This window comes from Acomys russatus, chromosome 3 (assembly GCF_903995435.1).
Source record: "Acomys russatus chromosome 3, mAcoRus1.1, whole genome shotgun sequence".
Classification (NCBI taxonomy): Eukaryota; Metazoa; Chordata; class Mammalia; order Rodentia; family Muridae; genus Acomys; species Acomys russatus.
In genome coordinates this window covers 79,713,494-79,733,060 of record NC_067139.1, presented here as the reverse complement: position 1 = coordinate 79,733,060, position 19,567 = coordinate 79,713,494, and the positions used below count along the sequence as shown (strand labels likewise).

The 19,567-nt window shown below is 40.6% G+C and overlaps 1 protein-coding gene across 2 annotated transcripts; it reads right to left on the bottom strand.

Moving 5' to 3' along the window:
- Positions 1 to 554: 554 nt before the first annotated feature.
- Naa30 (N-alpha-acetyltransferase 30, NatC catalytic subunit) lies at positions 555 to 18,512 on the bottom strand. Of its 2 annotated transcripts, XM_051142972.1 has the most exons (5): positions 18,458 to 18,512; positions 17,420 to 18,200; positions 12,515 to 12,638; positions 10,123 to 10,178; positions 555 to 2,228 (listed from the first exon to the last, which is right to left on the bottom strand). In XM_051142972.1, exons 2-5 carry the CDS (start codon positions 18,197 to 18,199, stop codon positions 2,091 to 2,093), a joined length of 1,098 nt encoding a protein of 365 aa, XP_050998929.1. In that variant the 5' UTR covers position 18,200; positions 18,458 to 18,512; the 3' UTR covers positions 555 to 2,090. The 2 variants fall into 2 exon arrangements, with proteins under 2 accessions (XP_050998929.1, XP_050998928.1); XM_051142971.1 differs by lacking the exon at positions 18,458 to 18,512 and having other exon boundaries at positions 17,420 to 18,295.
- Between the last annotated feature and the right edge of the window lie 1,055 nt (positions 18,513 to 19,567).

Sequence of the window (19,567 nt, the reverse complement as noted above, 5' to 3'; positions counted from 1 at the left end):
CAAGAACAAAACTTTTGAATTGATAAATCTAGCATGTATCTACTTTACAAATACACCCACTAGAGTGATTCAAGAAAATGTATGTTCATCAGCAATTCATACCTATGCACCAGCAAATCAAAACAAAATTGAATGATGTTGAGTATACTGTTTAGCTACTTTCCTCCACACTGAAAGCAAAAACGGGGCATCATGATGACTGGCATTCTTCTCAATGCTGGAGCCACATGAAGTTTGATCAAAACAAACTCAAAATGTTCAGCAGAAAAGCTGAGTACTATGTGGTCATCACATTTTTAATATTACCAGTATTCTGCATTAAATTTTAAAGAGCAATATAAAATGGAAAGACACATTTTCTTAAAAATAAGGAACTATAAATGATCCCACCAGCAGGAAGTTTTTATTTTCAAATATAAACTGTGCATCTTTATTTTAAAAGTACTTGTTACCATGTTCACTTTCAAAATACTATACTGAGCAAAGAGCAGCTTTCCTTTAAAAACAAAACAAAACAAAACAAACAAACAAAAAAACGGGGGGAAAAAAAAGCAACAAACTTTCCTGAAAAGGGGCCTTTACCAACTGTTAACGGAGGTAGGGTTTTTTTTTAAAGTACAGTAATTACAGCCATAAAATAAAATTCAAACCAAGTACTAGAGCAGAAGAAAAGCATCTTCAACTGAAAATAACAACATGAATGCCAGATTCCTATAAGACATTTCTCAGAAAATGAATCTATTTCCTTACGAGTGCTTAGGTTTTCTAGTTAAATAAATTATGCATCACAGATTTACTGACTCAACTCAAAACAAAGAGCTAAAATTTGTTAACATTACACTGATTAGCCAAAATTCATTTTAACTAATAAACACCTGACTGCTCAGAAAACCCAAAGAACTCATTAAGTTTTTTTTTCCATCCCTCCCTTTTTTTCTGGAGGAACAAAGCAAAGGTTCCCCCAAGAATCTGCTCAGGTGAAAAGAAAGTAAATGCAGTTTAAAACAGATACAATGCTCCTTGAAATTCATTTCTAATATCAAGAACCAAAAGTGAAGTGTTTTCAGAAATGGAAGCAATGTGAATTCAAATTAAGTAAAAAAACAAAACAAAAAACCCCGAGCTACTTTACAGAAGCTGTTCTTCACAGCTTAGCAATCATTTTGATTAAATAAAATCATATCAATTTACATTAATTTTCTATTCTTTTTCAAAAAGTCCCCATTCTCAAAAAACAAAAACAAAAAAGTGCATCCAAATCCTGCAATTCTCAGCTCCATCCCAGTAAGCCATTTCTGTTTCCCAAGGAGTCAGCTTCTTACTGTAAGGAAAAAAGGACATCTAAAGCAAACCATTGTCATTCACCTGGAAAAACTGTCCAAATTATAAAAAAATCTGAAATAATTTATTATCAAATTTAGAATTTAAATAAAAACAAGATTGCTTGCAAAGGTATTAAAGAAAAAGAAAAGGCAGCATGCATTCAAAACTAGAGATGAAGACAAGAATACTTATCTACACAGGCACTGGCAGACGCAATGTAATTGTCATCTTTACTCATTGTAAGACAAATTCCACTCTACACTTCATCCACTAATCACTGAGGTACTAATATTCAAGAATGGAAATTTTTATATTGAAAAAATAAAACCTAAATTGAAGCTTTTCCCTCACCCCCTTCAGAAAACTATGGCAGGTTTTGTGTGAAATGTTAGCATACTTAAGAGACTTTTACAATCTACGTTGGCTTCTTTAAGGACAAAAACCATGTCCCACTTACTGGTTCTGTGATAAAATGGTCACTATGTAAATAGCACTGTCAGCAGACTTTGCAAATGAACAAATCTTGGCTATTAACTGGCACATCCTGTTGGTACCAAAAGAACTCTTGAAGTTTAAAACAATCTCATTTAATTCAGAACAAATGCGCCATGCCAAAGTGCAACAAATATTGTGCGACACTCAATGGACACTGACAGATAACAGCTGCACGGGAATCTCTAAATCCACCTGCAAAGCAATTCTTCACAAATTGCATTGCATGCAAAAGTCCCTTCCATGTGGTGGAGCCGCTCCTTGCTGTCAGTCTCTCAGCGCAGCCACAGTTTAAGTCGCAGTGCATCAACTCCATTTAAATAGTATCTGAACAGCCTCTTATCTCGAACAAAACCAAGGTTTTCATAAAGTTTCAAAGCAGACTTATTTGTTATTTCTGTTTCCAAAACAACCTTCAAAAAAGGAAAAGCTTAAGTTATAATTTCATAATTTAAAACTGACAAAGTATATGATCAGATCAAACATTTTTAAAATTAAATTTGATTTGTTAAAAAATTATGATAAAACAATACCGGTATACAGAAAAAGATATCAAAATGGTAACAGTAATTATTTTTGAGTCAAGACACATGAAAACCACTGAGAACATTTCTCCTAGTTTTTGTGATGTTTCAAATTTTAGGACTTGGCCTGCAAAACAAAACTATTTTCCTGTGGTAAAATCTAAGGTGACACATAAAGACATATAAAGAAAGAGGGGGAAAAAAATCAACAATCAAAAATTTTGAAAGTCATCCAATACTTGAAATTACTTAAGACTGACCGCTAACTCCTGTTATATTAGCCTGTCATTATTTATCCTGGTAGCAACTACCATATTGATCTAGCACAATGGTTCTCAGCCTTAATACTATAACCCCTTAATTTAGTTTTTCACATTGTGGTGACAGCAGATCATAAAAGTATTTATTTTCATTGCTACTTCATAATTATAATTTTGCTGCTGTTAGGATCCATCAATATCTGATAAGCAGATGGACTTAGGCAGCCCCTGTGAAAGGTACACACCTCACCCCTGTGCCCTCCAAAAGGGTTGCAACCCACAAGCTGAGAACCACAGGTCTAGAGTCGAGCCTAGTCTGCAAACTACAGAACTGAACCAAGTATTCTAAGGTTGTCCATTTCCACAGGTAACGTTTTCCTCATGGGTTAAGGTACAGCTTAGTGTAGAGTGCTTGTCTGGCACACATGAGAGCTTGGATTCAATCTTCAGCAAAGCATCAAAAGCAGGGGTGGGGGAGGAAAGAAGAAAGACAGAAGAAAAAGAAGGAAAAGGAGGAGGAATAAGAAAAAGGAAAAGAGGAGGAAGAAGAGGGGTCAGAAAGGAAAAGGAGGAGGGAAGGAAAGAAAAAGCTAAGTTTTATTGGAAGATGGCTCTGCCTATATGTGCACATGCCTATGGCTTCCTTTCTTGACATAGAGCAAAGATAAGCAGTTGTCACAAGACCCATGGTTTGCAAAGCTTCAAATATTTAGTATCTGGCCTTTTGCAGAAAAAAATTCGTTAAACTTAGACCAAGAGAATTTAAACATCAGTCTCCTCGGGGATGGTTACAACAAGATTGCTGGGGGCTGGGAAGGGTAAACAACATGCTGCACAAACATGAGGACCTACGTTCAGGCCTCTCTAACCCATTTAAAGTCAGATGTGAGGTTGAGTGGAGACAAGCAGATCCACAGAGGTTACTGGTCAGTCTAGCCATATCAGCAAGCTACAGGTTAGATGAGGAGACCCTGCTCCAAAAAAATAAGAGTTGGGGCTGGCTAAGCAGGTGAAGGTGTAGCAGAGCAAACCTGGCAGCCTGAGCTTCACTGGAGATGCCACATAATGGTTTTAGAACTGAGTCTACAAAGCTATCTGAGCTCTACATGGATGCAATGGTATACGTACTCACACTACATAAATACACACACACACACAGTAGTAATTAGGAAAAATAAGGGGGTGGAAAAAATGACGAAAACAAGTGAAGAATATCTTCTTCTGTTCATCTCAGACTTCCAACTTGTATGCCTATAATTCTCTCTCTCTCTCTCTCTCTCTCTCTCTCTCTCCAACTTGTATGCCTATAATTTTCTCTCTCTCTCTCTCTCTCTCTCTCTCTCTCTCTCTCTCTCTCTCTCACACACACACACACACACACAGACACGCGCGCGCGCGCGTGCGCACTTAGCACAGGACCCAAGATTTTGAATTTTAAACAAACTACCAGGTGAAATGGATATCACTGAGAACCAGCAGTCTAGATATTTCTCAGACCAAAACTTACCAGAGGATCACAGAGCGTTAGGTTCCATTTGAGTGTTTTGGAGTATCACTGAACAATATAGAGCTGATACTTTGGAAATTATGTGCCCTCCTTATTTCTACCTCCTCTACCTAAACATTCTCCTCCTTCTCAACTTTTCTAAGTGCTGCTCTATTTGTCTTTTCTACTGATTCTCACCTGTGTCACTGAGAACTATCAACACACTGAGCCACAGTTCCTGGTAGGGTGTTGGCAAAGTAAAACTAAACAAAATCATAACAAAGCGCCTATAAAGCACACGAGGATCTTCCTGTTCTATGCTGAGGAAGACAGAGAAAAAAGATAGCACCTTAATTTGCTATATCCCAAACCACTAGGACCTGCACAATTCTGCATCTCAGTGAAGAGTCTCTCCATCCTACCACTCAGTTCCTCACCCTGAAGCGCAGGAGTCTTGAACTCTTCGCTCTCCACTCTCCTATACCCATCCAAGCACTGAGCACTGTCAATTCTCCCTCGTAAATTCTCCCACAAAGTGGTCCTCTTATTTTTATTCCACACAGACAGTACCCTAAAATGCCAACAGTTCAAAAAATCTCCCATTTTCTACAAGCGATCCTTCATTAATTTCGTAACTAAAATAACTTTCTAACTCTGTCCTTAAAATAAACTTAATGATCTAAAAATTATCTAAAAAGACACAAAAGGCCCATCAAGATACGGCTTCCATGTGCATCGCCAGTTTCACTCTAAGTCTCCTTCTTCTTCTTCATGTCCAGCATTAAACTGTCAGTGGAACTAACCACAACCTATTCTACCTTCTTTAGACACCCAAGCTTTTAACACTGCAATATGACACCATCTACAAACATGTTTGGCCAAACTCACAGCTGTTCTGAAACATGTGGCCCACACACAAGCTAGATACATTTTCCAGGTTAGGTCTGAAGAACAGTCTCCCTGCCCTCCTGGATTCTGGCCTGGTTGCTAACAGAGGCAGTGTACTGCGTTCTCCTTTTGTGCTGCTCCTATGGCACACTCCAACGCCTGGTAACTACATCACTCTAGTCAGCGAGCTAAGCAAAGGTAGGGCTCACTGTATACCTTCCAGCTGCCTCCTCTGCACCTAACACCTGCCCAAAAACACAGAAAGCTCTCCCATTTGTTAAAAGAGTCCTTAGTACCTTTCGTTATATGACATACATTGCATATGCACTGAAAGTATTAACTCGTTTGCAGACGACCAGAGAACTTGAAGAGAAAGCAGCATCCAAAGGCCTATGCAAGTAACTAATAAAATTAAATCACATGCTAAACCCAAAGTTTTAAAATTCCAAAATCAATTACTTTAGTATCAAGTGGAAATGTTTCTAGGGAGACTTATATACAAATCATGAAGAAAATAAATTGATTTAAAAAAAGAAACCAGAAGCTATACACAAGTATGGTGAGATACACCTTTAACCCTAGCAGAAGAAAGAGATCTATCTCTACAAGCATTGAGCTAGCCAAAACTACATAGTGAAAACTTGCCATGAACAAACAAACAAAATTTAAGTTTTAATAACAAATGCTATACTAGAGCAAGTTTTCAAATCTGAATAATTCTCTTGGAAAATTCTTGTTATTAGGTGAACATCTAATTACAACTATTAATAAAGGGCAATTTAACTTGAAAAAAATCTAATGTTGCCACAATGCAAAATTACTAACGTATTTCACAGTAATAGTGAAAAAAATTTAAAGGATACCTATATTTAAACAGCAACCTCAAGAAACAGACATGGTTATCTATATCAGTGGTTCTCAATCTGAGGGTCACACTTCTTTGACAACCTCTTATCTCCAACAATATTTAATAATGATCCAGAACAGTAGCAAAATTAATTATGAAGTAGCAATGAAAATAATTTATGGTTGGAGGGGTCACCAAACACAAGGAACTATAGTAAAAGGTTGCAGCAATTGGAAGGTTGAGAACCTTGATCCATACTTGACAGATTAATGAAACTCAAGAGAACCAGTTATCAGGGGGCTGGAGAGATGGCTCAAAGGTTAAGAGCACTGGCTGCTCTTCCAGAGTCCTGAGTCCAATTCCCAACAATCACATGGTGGCTCACAACCATATATAATGTGATCTAATGGCCTCTTTTGGCCTGCAGGTGTACATGCAGGCAGAGCACTGTATACACAGAAAGAAAGGAAGGAAGAAAGAAAGAAAGGAAGAAAGGAAGGAAGGAAGGAAGAAAGAAAAAGAAGAAAGAAAACCAGTCATGGGGATGGAGAGATCATTGGCTGAGAGCACTGGCTACTCTTCCAAAGGTTCTAAATTCAATTCCCAGTATCCACTTGGCGGCTCACAACCATCTACAGCTGTAGTCCCAGGCCAATGCCCTCTTCTGGTGTGCAGATGTACATAAAAACAAAAGGCTTATATATCTTTAAGAAAGCAAGGACAAATTGGAGTTCAAGTATAAGCTGGAACTTCACAGTACCCAAGCTCCAGTCCTCCCCATTATTTTCAAAGGAAGATAAAGCAGTGAACGAAGTTCTAATCACTTGGGCAAGATGATCTAAGTCCAGTTTCATTAATCACTAGCAACGTAATATATCCTAAACCAGTGGTTCTCAACCTTCCTAATGCTATGGCCCTTTAATACAGTTCGCATGCTGTGGTAACCCCCAACCATAAAACTGTTTCCAATGCTCCTTCGTAACTGTAACGTTGCTGTTATAAATCATAATGTAAACTTCTGATATGCAGGATATCCGATATAGGACTCCTGTGAAATGGTCATTCAACTCCAAAAGGGTCGCAACCCATAGGTTAAGGACCGCTGTTCTAAATGCTTGTAAGGGTAGCTACAGCTATACATATACAACTTAAGTGTGGTTAACAAATGAATTCTAGGGCAGGAGGGATGGCTCAGCAGTTAGCAACACTTGCTGCTCTCTAGAGGACCCAGAGTCACTCTTCTGGCTTCCTAAGACACACATGGCATAACCACATACATACACAAAAAACAAAATAAAATCTTCAAAAAAACAGATCTGAATTCTGGCTTGTTACCATCCTAATAAATTAATTAAGCCCATTTATACAGGAAAAAAATTACACAATGGCTACTCTAATTAAAATGTAAAGATTTTCTTACTACACTCAATTACTTCTTTAGCATATAGTAGAATATGCTAAGAAAAAAGTAACTGTTTTGCAGCATTTTATCACTTCAACTCTTTTTTTTTTTGGTTTTTTTTTTTTTTTTTTTTTTTTTTTTTTTTGGTTTTTCGAGACAGGGTTTCTCTGTGTAGCCTTGGCCATCCTGGACTCACTTTGTAGACCAGGCTGGCTTTGAACTCACAGCGATCCGCCTGCCTCTGCCTCCCGAACACTTCAACTCTTATAAACATATTTTTTTTAATCTAGGTTCACACTGGAAATTTACTACAAAGCTTCTCTTTTACTTTACGCAGAAGCATGACATAAGAAACCAAAAATTAATTCTGGGCTTTTTGAGCCTAAAGAAACTATTAGGGGCTAGAGAAATGGCTCCGGGATTAAGAGCATGTACTGCTCTGCTCTCACAGAGGACCCCAATTCAGTTCCCAGAACCAGTATCAAACAGCTCACAACTGTGTGTAATTCAAGTTCTAAGGGGCCTGCTGTTTTGGCTTCCTCAGCACCTGTACACAGTCAGTTAGTTGGCTAGTTGGCTGGCTGACCAGCCAGGAGGCAGGCAGGCAGACACTGCACGCACGCATGCACACAACACACACACAAATAATTTTTTAAAGGAAGTTTAATGAGTTTGATTCTCTTTAACAGAGAAATACAATTACAGTGAATTCTCCTAGCAATCCTGTAGTCTGGAAGCCCATGGAGAACAGGCTGTGCCCACTGTTATCTGGCTCCGTTTGGACCTTGACTAGGTAGCTGATGAATGAAAAGAGTAACTATTGTTCCTGACAACAAGAGTCAAAAGCAGAATTAACATAGCTCCACACAAAGTGACAGCCACAGAAGAGGCATAAGAAATTAAGGTTTCTCATACTGAATTCTTTAAAAGAGCCAAACCATTCATTCACTCAGGATACTTATAGTATGGAGCAGTGAGATGGCTTAGTGAAATAAGGAAGGCGCCTGCGACTAAGGTCAGCTGAACCCTATCTCAAAATTCAAGGTGGAAAATGATTAAGGAAGACAACCAATGTCAGCCTCTGGCCTTTACATGCACGCACGCACGCACACACACGCGCACACACACACATATACATAAATACACACACACACACACACACACACACATTAAATAGATAAACAAACAGCATTCAATGCTAAAATATATTATAAAATTAAGGTTTAACCATAGAGTAACACCGTATTTCCAAAATCTCCAAATCCTATCTTAGAAGCTTTGAAGAAAAGCTAGTATTACTTCAACACTTAATCAGCAGGTACATATCTTGCCTCAGAGGCAAGGACTAATATTAACTCATGAAAAGCTTAATCCCAGAAACAATGTAGTTCTTGGCCCTAAGCATCTCTGTTCACAAGAAATAATTCTCAGTAGCAGATCAAAATATAATCTATCAACTCAAAGATTTTTCCAAACTGCTAAGTGACTTTGTAAAACCTACAAAGTTATTGTATCTGCATGAAAATAAAAATTTGAAAGTAGATAGGACATAGTTGAGGAACAAGACGGTAGGAGGAGCTATGTAAACACAGGGTATGTGTGCGTGTGCGCGCTCTTATTTTAACTTACTATAAATTTTACCTTTGTTAGGACACACTTCTATAAGCCTGATATTTTGGAAACTGAGGCAAGAGAATAGCAAGTTTAAGGCCAGCTTGAAATAGAGACCATGTCTCATACAACAAAATAAAACAAAAATCCTCCACTTTAAAAAGTTATCAAACTGGGCGGGTTGGCACACACCTGTAATCCCAGCACTCTGGGAGGCAGAGGCAGGAGGATCTCTGTGAGTTCTAGGCCAGCCTGATATACAAAAGGAATCTAGGACAGCCAAGGCTACACAGAGAAACCCTGTCTCAAAAATAAAAAACAAAACAAAGTTTCAAAACACTTATTAAAGTCAAAGAAAACAAATCACTGAATTTGGCGTATCTGACAACTGTGGTACAAGCCTCTAATCCCAGCATTTGAGAGGTTGAGGCAAGAACAAGCTTGGGCAGCATAGTTGATTTCCAGGCCAGCCAGGGCTACATACTAAGACTGTCTCAAAAGACTAAAAAGGTAACTTTTTTCAAAAGATAATTGTCATTTGTGTTGTTCCTAAATTAATACAATAACAATTTTTAGTTGTCATGCTGTAAGACAGACATCTACCCTCTAGGTTAAAATTGTCCCCACTCAGGGAAAATTGTACCACTCAGGTGGTAGCGCACACCTTTAATCCCAGCACTCGGGAGGCAGAGGCAGGCGGATCACTGTGAGTTCGAGGCCAACCTGGTCTACAAAGCGAGTCCAGGACAGCCAGGGCTACACAGAGAAGCCCTGTTTCAAAAGACAACAACAACAACAACAACAACAACAATATATATATATATATATATATATATATGTCCCCACTCACTGTACAATGCTAACACGTCAGTTATCCCGTGTTTATTTCACATAAGTGCTTTAGGAATAAAGAATTTACAGATGGCAAGATGAAGAGAGATGTGTTCTTACGTTAATATGCAAATAAGCTGTTCGTTACTTAACAATTAGAGACAGTTTCCTAGAGTGAAAAGTCCTCCATACAGGTTCAGTTTTCACTTAAAAAGAAAAAAAACTTAAATGACTTTTGAATCTTACTAAATGTGTTTAGATTTCACTCTGTATTCTAAATAAATTCAAGTCCATTATCTTAAAATTTACTCTAGATCACAATTTGTTGCTTCTAAACAAAATAGCATTTTCTCCACATCTGCATTTAAACTTTTGGTATTATTACTATAGGAAGTTGTAAAATCCATCCAGTAGAATCCGGCCCAGGATAACAGGATTAAACACTTTTAAAGACTCACCTCATCACAGTCTCCTTCAACCATGGCATATATAGCTTTCTTTACCAAGTTAGTACCTAGAATATAGATCTGAGTATTAATGAAGGAAAAATATAATTAATTTCTTAAAGAATCTAAATTATGATAATCATAACTGCAAAGAAATGTCAAATATTAGGTTTTATCTTGAATGTAGGTAGAATGACAAATAAACCACATCTCAGCTGGGAGACGCCCAGGGAACCTGCACATAGCAGTAAGGCTGCCCTGGGAAGACCTACCTCCTGATACATCCCTTTTTCTCAGGTGTAATTATTAGCTCCAAGCACGAATGTGTTTTATTGTTACAAAATATTAGAAAAAGTAAGAAGGAAAAGGGAAGATAAGAGTAACCCAGAATTTTATTAGCTAGCAAGAAGTTACTGAATGACCTGAGATGATTTAGCTGAATGTTATCCAAATCTCTGGAAACAAGGCACTAGACAACATAACAAAAACCGCTTAGCCCACAGGGGGCCAAGACAAAAGCAGCTGCAGTAAAATTTAGTGAGCCTGGCAAAACAAAGCCAGGCACTCTCATTGATGTGGGTGGTATGTCTGTAAATGTCTAGAAAGGTTTGTCATACTTCAGTCATATATATCTGACATATTAAAAAGAAATAATTACTGCCAAATCTGATATTAAGAAGGACAAATTACGGGAGGCAAGGTAGATAGATGGGCCTCTGTGAGTTAAAGGCCTACTTAGTCTACACAGAGTTCTTGGCCAGCCAAGGCTACATAGTGAGAACCTGTCTCAAAAGAAGACAAAGTTTATTTTTACAATCTCTTCCTTTTCAAACCAGGCATGTGAGTGTGTACACATCTCATAACAAGGCTAAGCTAGGATGTGACCTTAAAACAATGGTTTCTACCACTGGAACTTGCTGATCAAGAATACTACTGTTTCTCCTGCGTCCTTAACTCTTGTAAAAGCAGCGAAGTTTGAAAGTTGTCTCTAAAACAAAATTAATTACAAATTTTTTAGTAGATAACTGTTAACAGTATCTGAAAACAAAGTCTGTTAACTCTTAAATTAGTGCAACAAGTGGCACTTAGAAGGAATATCTGTTTGAACCCGGTAGTTTAATGAAAGATTGGGCACTATAACCCAGTGTCAAATAAATAAAACCCTAACATATTTACAGGGATTTCTCATGACACGATCTTGACTTTCAAAGTCATAAATATGAGTATTAGACAGTCACATCCATACTCTTTTAAAACTGCTAACAGTACTAGGAGCAGCACCAATTATTACTTCACAAACACTGACTTAACTCAAACGCATCCCGGAACTGACCCGTCCCCAAAAGCACTTCTCCATCTGGTTCTCCACTGTGAAAACAAGAACCAGCAGGTCCTCGACACTAGCCCAGCAGTTCTACGCAGGCTTAGGAAACAGTCGGCAGGGAGAGCTTCAGCCCTACCAGGCGAGGCCGATTCTCAAGGAGGGCTCTAACAACCAGCTTTCAAACCATCTGAGTGATTCAGATGACAGATAAAAAACATATTATACAGTTGACCCAGAGATGGCTCGGCAGGGGATCAAACTCAGGGCCGTGGGACCCACAAAGTAGAAGACTCCAAAAGCTGTTCTCTGACCTCCACTCCTACACTTTACCACATGCACACAGACACAGAAACATTTAAAACAAAACAAATAAAACAAAACAAAACCAAAAAACCTAAGGAATGCAACTTTTAAGAAAGGTTAGGAACACGAATCTCAAATCTCAGAGTAGGAAGAGATAATTACCTTCTTCGAGGCCCTCAAATTACCACAGGCTTGATGATTAGCATTAGGTAATGGTAACAATTACTCCATAAATTTAGCTTGGTTAAAGTCCACTGAACTTGACACTAGTCGCTGGTATAAAATGCCCTCATAACTCTATAAAAACAGGACTACTTCCTCCAGTACTAAAGTATAATACAAAGAATTCTGAATGTGATTCTTTAAAAACCCTGACGATAAAAACTAATCGCCTGCTACTTGTTAAAAAGACAATCTCTCAAAAACATTAACTTATAAAACCTTTCTCAAGGATGTTTTAAAAATATGTTGAAAAAACAAAAGCAAACTAAAGGACAGAGATAACCAAGTAGGCACAAGCACTTGCCTCTAAGGCCTGATAATCTGTGTTTCAGCACTAGGACCCGTGTGAGAGGAGACCCGACTCCCAACACTGTCCTCAGCCGCCTGTGTAACCATGTGTGCACACACAGACACACAGTGATAATTTTTACACAATAACACTTTTCTTCCCTTACCTTTAAGTTTGGTCCTGCATATTGACATTTAAATTTTTTGTTTCAAAACACAAAAATGAAAATAATTTATTCAGCCTTTGTGAAATAACATTTTCCTTACCAATGCCATTTCTCCTGTATTTGGAATCCACGGCTAACATGGCTATATAACCTCTGCGGAACATCTTTTTGTGCATATCCAACTTGCAAACGATGGCACCTACACACTCCTCCCCTACCATGGCCTTGAAAATAAACAAACAGTTATGAAGCACACATTGCCATCAGGTACTGCAAAATTACCAAGGGAAAAACAGCAACTGACCCTTGGTCAGCATTTTTGAGAGATCAGGAAAACTCCACAACAAGACAGCAATCACAGAAAGTTTCAGAAAGCTGAATCTCAAACTCTTCAAATATTACTGCTTCTAAAATTCAAACTTTCTTCAGAACATGATTTTTCTTTTAATGCTTATTAATCCTTCAGGCCAGGGAGACAAGATTTCTATAAGGTAAACACTCAAGAACTTTTACAGACTACACATAAAGTGCTTATAATTAAAATAATTTGCAATAAAAACCTGTTTACATTTTGGAAAGAAGGAGTAAGTGAACAAATTATTTTAAAGAAAAGTCTACTTATTAGCATACAATAAAATAGTGTACAAGATAACCATCAGCAGATCATCACAACACTTTATAATATTTAATGAAAGAGAAATATAATACACCTGACAGTCAACTTTGATCAAGAAAAAAGTACCAATTATTTTTTTTTCCCCCCAGAAAAAGCAGTTTAGAAAGTATTACTTAGATCCCACTCAAATGGTGCTTTAGCTCTACAGTCACTAAACACAGTATGGTCTCATTTTCAGGATATTCCAGAAAGTCTGAGGCATAATCATAAAGGTTCCAGAAATTCAATAGCGTCCACTCAGTAGGCTATAGTGGAAGCATCTGAGTCAGAAGGATCCTACGTTCAAGGCCAGCTTGCTCTACACAGCAAGATCCTGTCTCAAGTACACACATGTACACACACACACACGTACACATACTTCCAATCTTTACATTACTGTAATAGAATACTATGGCTTTTTTATATTTTAATGAAACTATCAGGTTATCAGAGTGTTAAAGGCTAAATGTTAAATAATGCCAACAACAGTGTTTGATATAACAGTGTTACCAATGCAAATGTTTTCAAATATTTCAAAACTGCTAAAAAGTCCTAATAGTGTATTCTGAGAAATATAAATAAGATAATATCGCAGCAAGCAATATTTGTCTTGTAAATTAACTTTCCAGAAATACCTATTTCAACACCACCAGGAACTGGTCAAAAAATTAGTAAGCAAAGTCTAGCATACACTTAATATCTATTTTAATTTGGATTTGTTCTAACATTTTGTAGTCTATTACTTAATAAATTTTCTCAAATTCCTTTTTACATGAACTCTGGAAAAATCTTTGTACGCAAGATAATTTTAATCCATTTCACATAAACCTGAACTAGGTTAAAAAAATTCTTTTGAAAGAATATTAAACTCATTAACCAATAACAGTTCACCCCATTGTGTCATATTCCATAATTATTCTGTGCCAAAAACACCTTACAATTATTATTTCCATTTTTTTCCCTCACTCATATCAATTTAATTCACAAAAAAATCAATTTAACTTCTTTTTGTATTAAGACCTGAAATAGAGACAAATGTTATCTAAACTAACAATTTTGACAGCTGAGGACTAAGTCCAGGAAGGGCCAATAACATGCATGTACTCATCACTAAGCTACATGCCCAGCCATGCCATTATCATTTTCTGATTTGGACTGTCAGATATATGTGTGTGTGTGTATGTATGTGTATATATATATACACACACACATATATATACACACATACATACATACACATATCTGTGTGTGTGTGTGTGTATGTGTGTACATATAGCCAGAAAAAAACAACTGCCCTGACCTAATACGCTAGCCTCATGTGAAATGCAAACACGTAAATCTTACAATTAATAAAAAACATTCAATAAAAAAGCTAAAATGACTAAGTATAGGTAGACAATACTTTCAAACTGCCCCGGAATTTCAAATATTTGTCCTCTGACCACGTAACTTATCAAACAAAACATTATGTTATTATTAATTTATTGTTATAATTAACTTACAAACAAAATGTTAATTCATTCTTGAGACTGCATTGTTTCCTTAATTTAAAAACATGGGATATTTAAATCAAGTTGTACATATTATCTAAAAATAAAAATCTAATATGACTTGCTCATTATGAAAATCAATATTACAATTTTTCCTAATAAACTACTTATCAACATTTACAATAATCACTAAATTACTTGTTGCTTTTTACAAACAAAAGCTGCTGCACACATTTTGAAGCATATTACTAGGTGTGTTTTCTAAACTCAGGAAGTGGCCTGTTTTAACTTTACAAGGCTAAAAGCCTGTCAAGTCTATAAAATTATGAAAAATGTGTATGTGCAAAATACAGATTCCCAAATTCCAGAACACTACAAAGAGAACACTGGAGGACACCAGAAAAGTTAAATTAAGAACAAATAAATGGAAATACTAGTACATTGCTAGTTGTAAATTTAAGAACTTCTAAAGACTTTGACACTGAAAATTCTATTAACTATAAAGGGGTAAAGTTTATGGTAACTGTCAGTGACTCATATTTGTACTGGCTTCTATTTTCCAAACTGTTACAAATAGTAGGAAGAATTTTAAGAAACTTGTTTTTGAGTCAATCAAGTATAAGCAATTTTTAAGGTTCAACCTCACATACTCTGGTCTACTACATATTATCCCTGGAACCTGGGGGCATTCTGAACATTCTAATCCTGAGACGGATGCATATAAGGACAGCTGTCCCTTGTGGAGACAACTCTGTGCTATGATAAGTCTCATAACATACATACCTCAAGAGTATGTCATGGCTCCTCCTCTTGTTTGTCATCATGAGAGGTCAGGAGACCTGGATTCTACCTTTTCCCTCTCTGCTACTAACAGCTAGAGATCTCAACATTATACATCACCATGGTCTTTATTTCCTTTCAAAAAAAGAATAAGGTGGGTCTATATTATCTCTAGGGTTGCCCTTTCAGATAGTTTTTTGAAAAGAGCATGTTATTTATAAAAACTCAATGTGGAAAGCATGCCAATGTGAAGGGCCTGGCTGTAATGCCTTCTTTATAACTAGTCTTGTTGTTCTCTGTCTCCAGACTCCTATTCCACACTTTCCTATGAGAAACCTTAGAAGCAAGCTAACTGTACACACTTCAACTTCTAGATATTCATAATTTAATGTTGAACTTTGGCTAGTAAAGGCTGAAGTACAAATTAACTGGTTAATTAAGAGGGGTCTACATAAAAGACTTAAGTTTACCATAGTCTAAAATGCCAGAAAAACAGAGGCCTAGATAAAACATGACTCAAGCCCACTACCACAGAGGCACATCCTCAGCTCCATTTCAATTTAAAATGTGGCTCCATTACACACTTTTGTGGCTTACCTTACAATTAAATCAACCCACAATTCTGAGGAATGGCATTTGATGACATTTCTAAGTGTTCTAAGAATTGCCCCATACTCACTGGCACTAACATGTCTTAGAAGTATTATTTTTGTTTTTTGAGTCAGGGTCTCTACACACCCCTGGCTGTCCTGGAACTCACTAAGTGGACCAGGCTGACCTTGAACTCAGAGATCCTCTTCCCAAGTGCTGGGGTTAAAGGTATGTGCCACCATGTCCAGCAGAACTATTCTAATACAATGCTAAAAACCCTGAGGGGGGAACGACCACACACACATACACACATACACACACACACACACACACACACACACACACACACATATTCTGGAATACAAAATACATAATAGCACCTAAAACTTAAGCAAATGCTCTAAAATGAAGTTTAAGTATAATAAGCATGGAAACTAGCAAACTACCAATATCTATAATATCCAGGAGTATTTCTGGATTACCACCAAACTGTGGAAGCAACCACAAGTCTTTGGAGTCCTGTCACAACACACTGCAAGGAATACTGAGTGAAGCCAAGGTTAAAACACTAAGTAATAGTGGGAGCTTCACCTTCTTAAAAAGTATGCTGCGTTTAGTATTAGTGAAAGCATTGTGCTGTCTGTGTTCATGGCACAGAGCTTACACCTCAAGTCTAACAGTATCTGAAGTATTCATCTTAGTCAACAGACAAATCTGTTCGGTTTACAAATAGGTAATAACAATTAAAAAAGAAACAAAGTAACAGGAAACAAAAACACTTCTGTCGGCTACAGGCCACACAAACCAATGGTACCCGTGTTTTAGGCTTTTTGAATAGTTTCATACTTAAGTTTCCTACGTCCCAGAAAAGGGCCTTCTGTTCAAGTTTCACGGGCTTCTCGGCCACAGGAAGTGTTAGTGACACCATCTGCAATGGCACACCTGAAAGCAGGCTGACTACAACTATTAGCCGCCCTACTGAAGGAAACAATGTCCAAAATCGATGAACTTCCTTCTCCAATGTGGCCTGCGGCAAGTTTACTGACAACCATCTTCACCGAACATGTTTCCCCACACACAGTCAGTCTTCCCTGACGATGGCTGTAACTTAGTTATTACCAAGGCCTGGGTGGGAACAGAACCATGTTCCAATTAAATCGCTGCTTGGTGCTCTGAGGATGAGGAGGGTTAAACTCGATTAGAAGCTAATGTAAACAGTACATAAGCCACTCCCCCAGGTGAAACACACTTTGCACAAGGGTGGCTGCTTGTTACAACAGTACCAAGTCAACCCAGATCATGAGCTCTTACCTTCCACACAGTTCCATTAATTAACTAGCAAAGGGCGCCCTTTCGCGTTTCCCATCTGTAAGGCACTATGAAAATGAAGGGTAACATCCACCGCCACACACCGGGCCCTCACACACTCCCTGCCCCAAGTGGCCTGGATCTCGGCTGGGCTCACCCTGTTCTCACTCCATCCACTTACCAAGAAACACAGCTGTGGCCAGTTGTGGATAAAATATCTATACGTATAAATGGAGTAGGGTTCAGACAGATCTTTGGTGATCAGTCTCATGATATCAGGCATTTGGAGCTCGGATTCATATCGGACGTATCGTATCGTCCGATCCTCCCCGGGCTCGGTCTCCCTGACCAGGGAGCTCCTTAAACTGCAGCTGGCGGTCAGAGACGAAGACAGCAGCCGCACCTGCTCGTCCTCCCCATCCTGCTCGTTGCCCTCCACCAGTCCATTGCGGGCCGCCGCGGGGTCGCTCGCCGCCGCTGCCGCTGCTGCCTCTGGCCGGCCGGGGAGTGCAGTTCTAGCATTGTTGGGGACCGAGTGGGGAGGTCTCTCCTCGGGGTGTCCCCCGGCGGCTCCTTTTGTGGCAGTCACTTTGGGGGCCCCGTCGAGGGCAGCCGCCTCCGCTGCACACAGAACCTTACTCTTGAGGGTCGCCGCGGCCCGGAGGTGTCGCAGTTCTGGGCCGATCAATCCGTTGAGCTGCTGCTGCTGCTGCTGCTGCTGCTGCTGCTCTGGAGGCAGCTGCGGGCAGCGAAGGCAAGAACGCGCTTTGGCCGTGGTCGCCGCCTCGCTGCCCGCTGGGCTCCCGCAGCCGCCTTCGTGCTCCTCGTCGTCCTCCTCGTCCTCGCTGCAGCAAGCGAGCGCGGCCCCCGCCGGGAACGGACAGCGGGGCTCGGCCGCCGCTGGGGCCGCAGGCGCTGGTGGTGGGAGGAGGCTGCTAGGCCCAGGCGGTACCTCCGCCATCCTAGAAGCGACACAGCCGAGAGAGGAGGCCATGAGAGGCGGCCGACCGGCGCCAGGCAGTGCGGACTGGCGGGCCGGGGGGCGGCCCGGGCGGGGGTTGGGGGGGAACAAAGGCAGAAACCGTCCCTCGCCGAGTGTCCCCCAACGCCGCGCCGCCCCCACGCCCGCCGCGCCGCCGTGCCGGCCACCGTCCCCGGCCGCCCGAGCCCCGCCGCCGGCCGTGTCACCGCCTCCCACCCGCCCCTCCTCGCGGCTCACCCCGCGCCGCTGCTCCCCGCCGCCGTTGCCGCCGCTCCTCTCCCTCGGCCACCGCCGCAGCCGCCGCCGCCCCGCCGCTGCGGCCGCTCCGCCGCCGCCGAGCCTCTCACCGGGCCGCCGCCGCCGCCGCCGCCGCCGCCGTAAAGCGCCTCGCCTGTTACCCCGGGTAAAGTTTCCTGGGCCAAGCTTTACGACACTTCCCTGCCTGCCGGCTGCCGGGACAGAAAAGGGGGCGTGGAGGGAGGTGACCTGTGCAGGGGCGGGGCCCGAGGTGTCTCCGGAGGGCTTCCGGGAGGCCGCGCGCCCGGGGGCGGGGCTCCTGAGGGTCCCAGCGAGCGGAAGTCGGCCGGCAGCCCCCTGGGGCGGCCAGGGCGAGGTACTTCTAAGTGCTGCAGGCTGTTGACCACGCGTGTCTGGTGCCTTTTCTCAGCTGCGCTGTTACAACTTTTGTTCTCGCGCGTGGGCTAGGGAGCAGCGAGCAGTGGCCACGGGGGCAGCAAGCCCCGGAGTGGACGGCGAAATAGAGACGATGTAAAGCAATGAGCTGTGGAGATAGCATTTTGCAGGACGAAAGAACCTCATTTCCCGGTTGGGACAAAAGAACTGCTTGTCGTCTTCCATTCCTCCATCCCGGAAAATTGAAGGCAGAAATGTGACTAACAGGTGCCGGACAATCACAGGCACAGCCGGGGAAAGTGACAGAAGTGGTGGCAGCTAAGAAGCACGTTCCTAATTTGTGACTGTAATCCTGGAAAGCGTTCTCTGCGTGCTCCCCGAGTGACATGTTAAGCAGGTGTAGACTAGAACCTCAGCATGTGGCTTACCTCTGTCTCTAGTCCACAGCTGGAGGTTTTCTGCACATCTGAGCTGAGAGTTGCGTAAATAACTCACATCCATCAAGTTATTTGTTTTAAGTTGTTTGTAGGAGCTGGAGAGGTGAGTTGGCAGTTAGGAACACCTGCCCCTTGGTTGCATTCCCAGCACCCGTATGGCAGTTCACAACTGTCCTTAATCCCAGGTCCAAGGGCATCACAGCACTCGGGAGGCAGACTCAGGCAGATCTCAGTGAGTTCGAAGCCTGTCTGGTTTACAAAGCGAGTCCGGGACAGC

What these genes read in the sequence shown, in the direction of transcription:
- Naa30 (XM_051142971.1), bottom strand. Translation starts at nt 18,232, where the DNA reads ATGGCCTCCTCTCTCGGCTGTGTCGCTTCTAGGATGGCGGAGGTACCG. An exon ending in ATACAGGAGAAATGGCATTG is followed by an intron (nt 10,179 to 12,514) that starts GTAAGGAAAATG and finishes TCTATATTCTAG; the next exon opens with GTACTAACTTGGTAAAGAAA. An exon ending in TTGAAGGAGACTGTGATGAG is followed by an intron (nt 2,229 to 10,122) that starts GTGAGTCTTTAA and finishes CCTTTTTTGAAG; the next exon opens with GTTGTTTTGGAAACAGAAAT.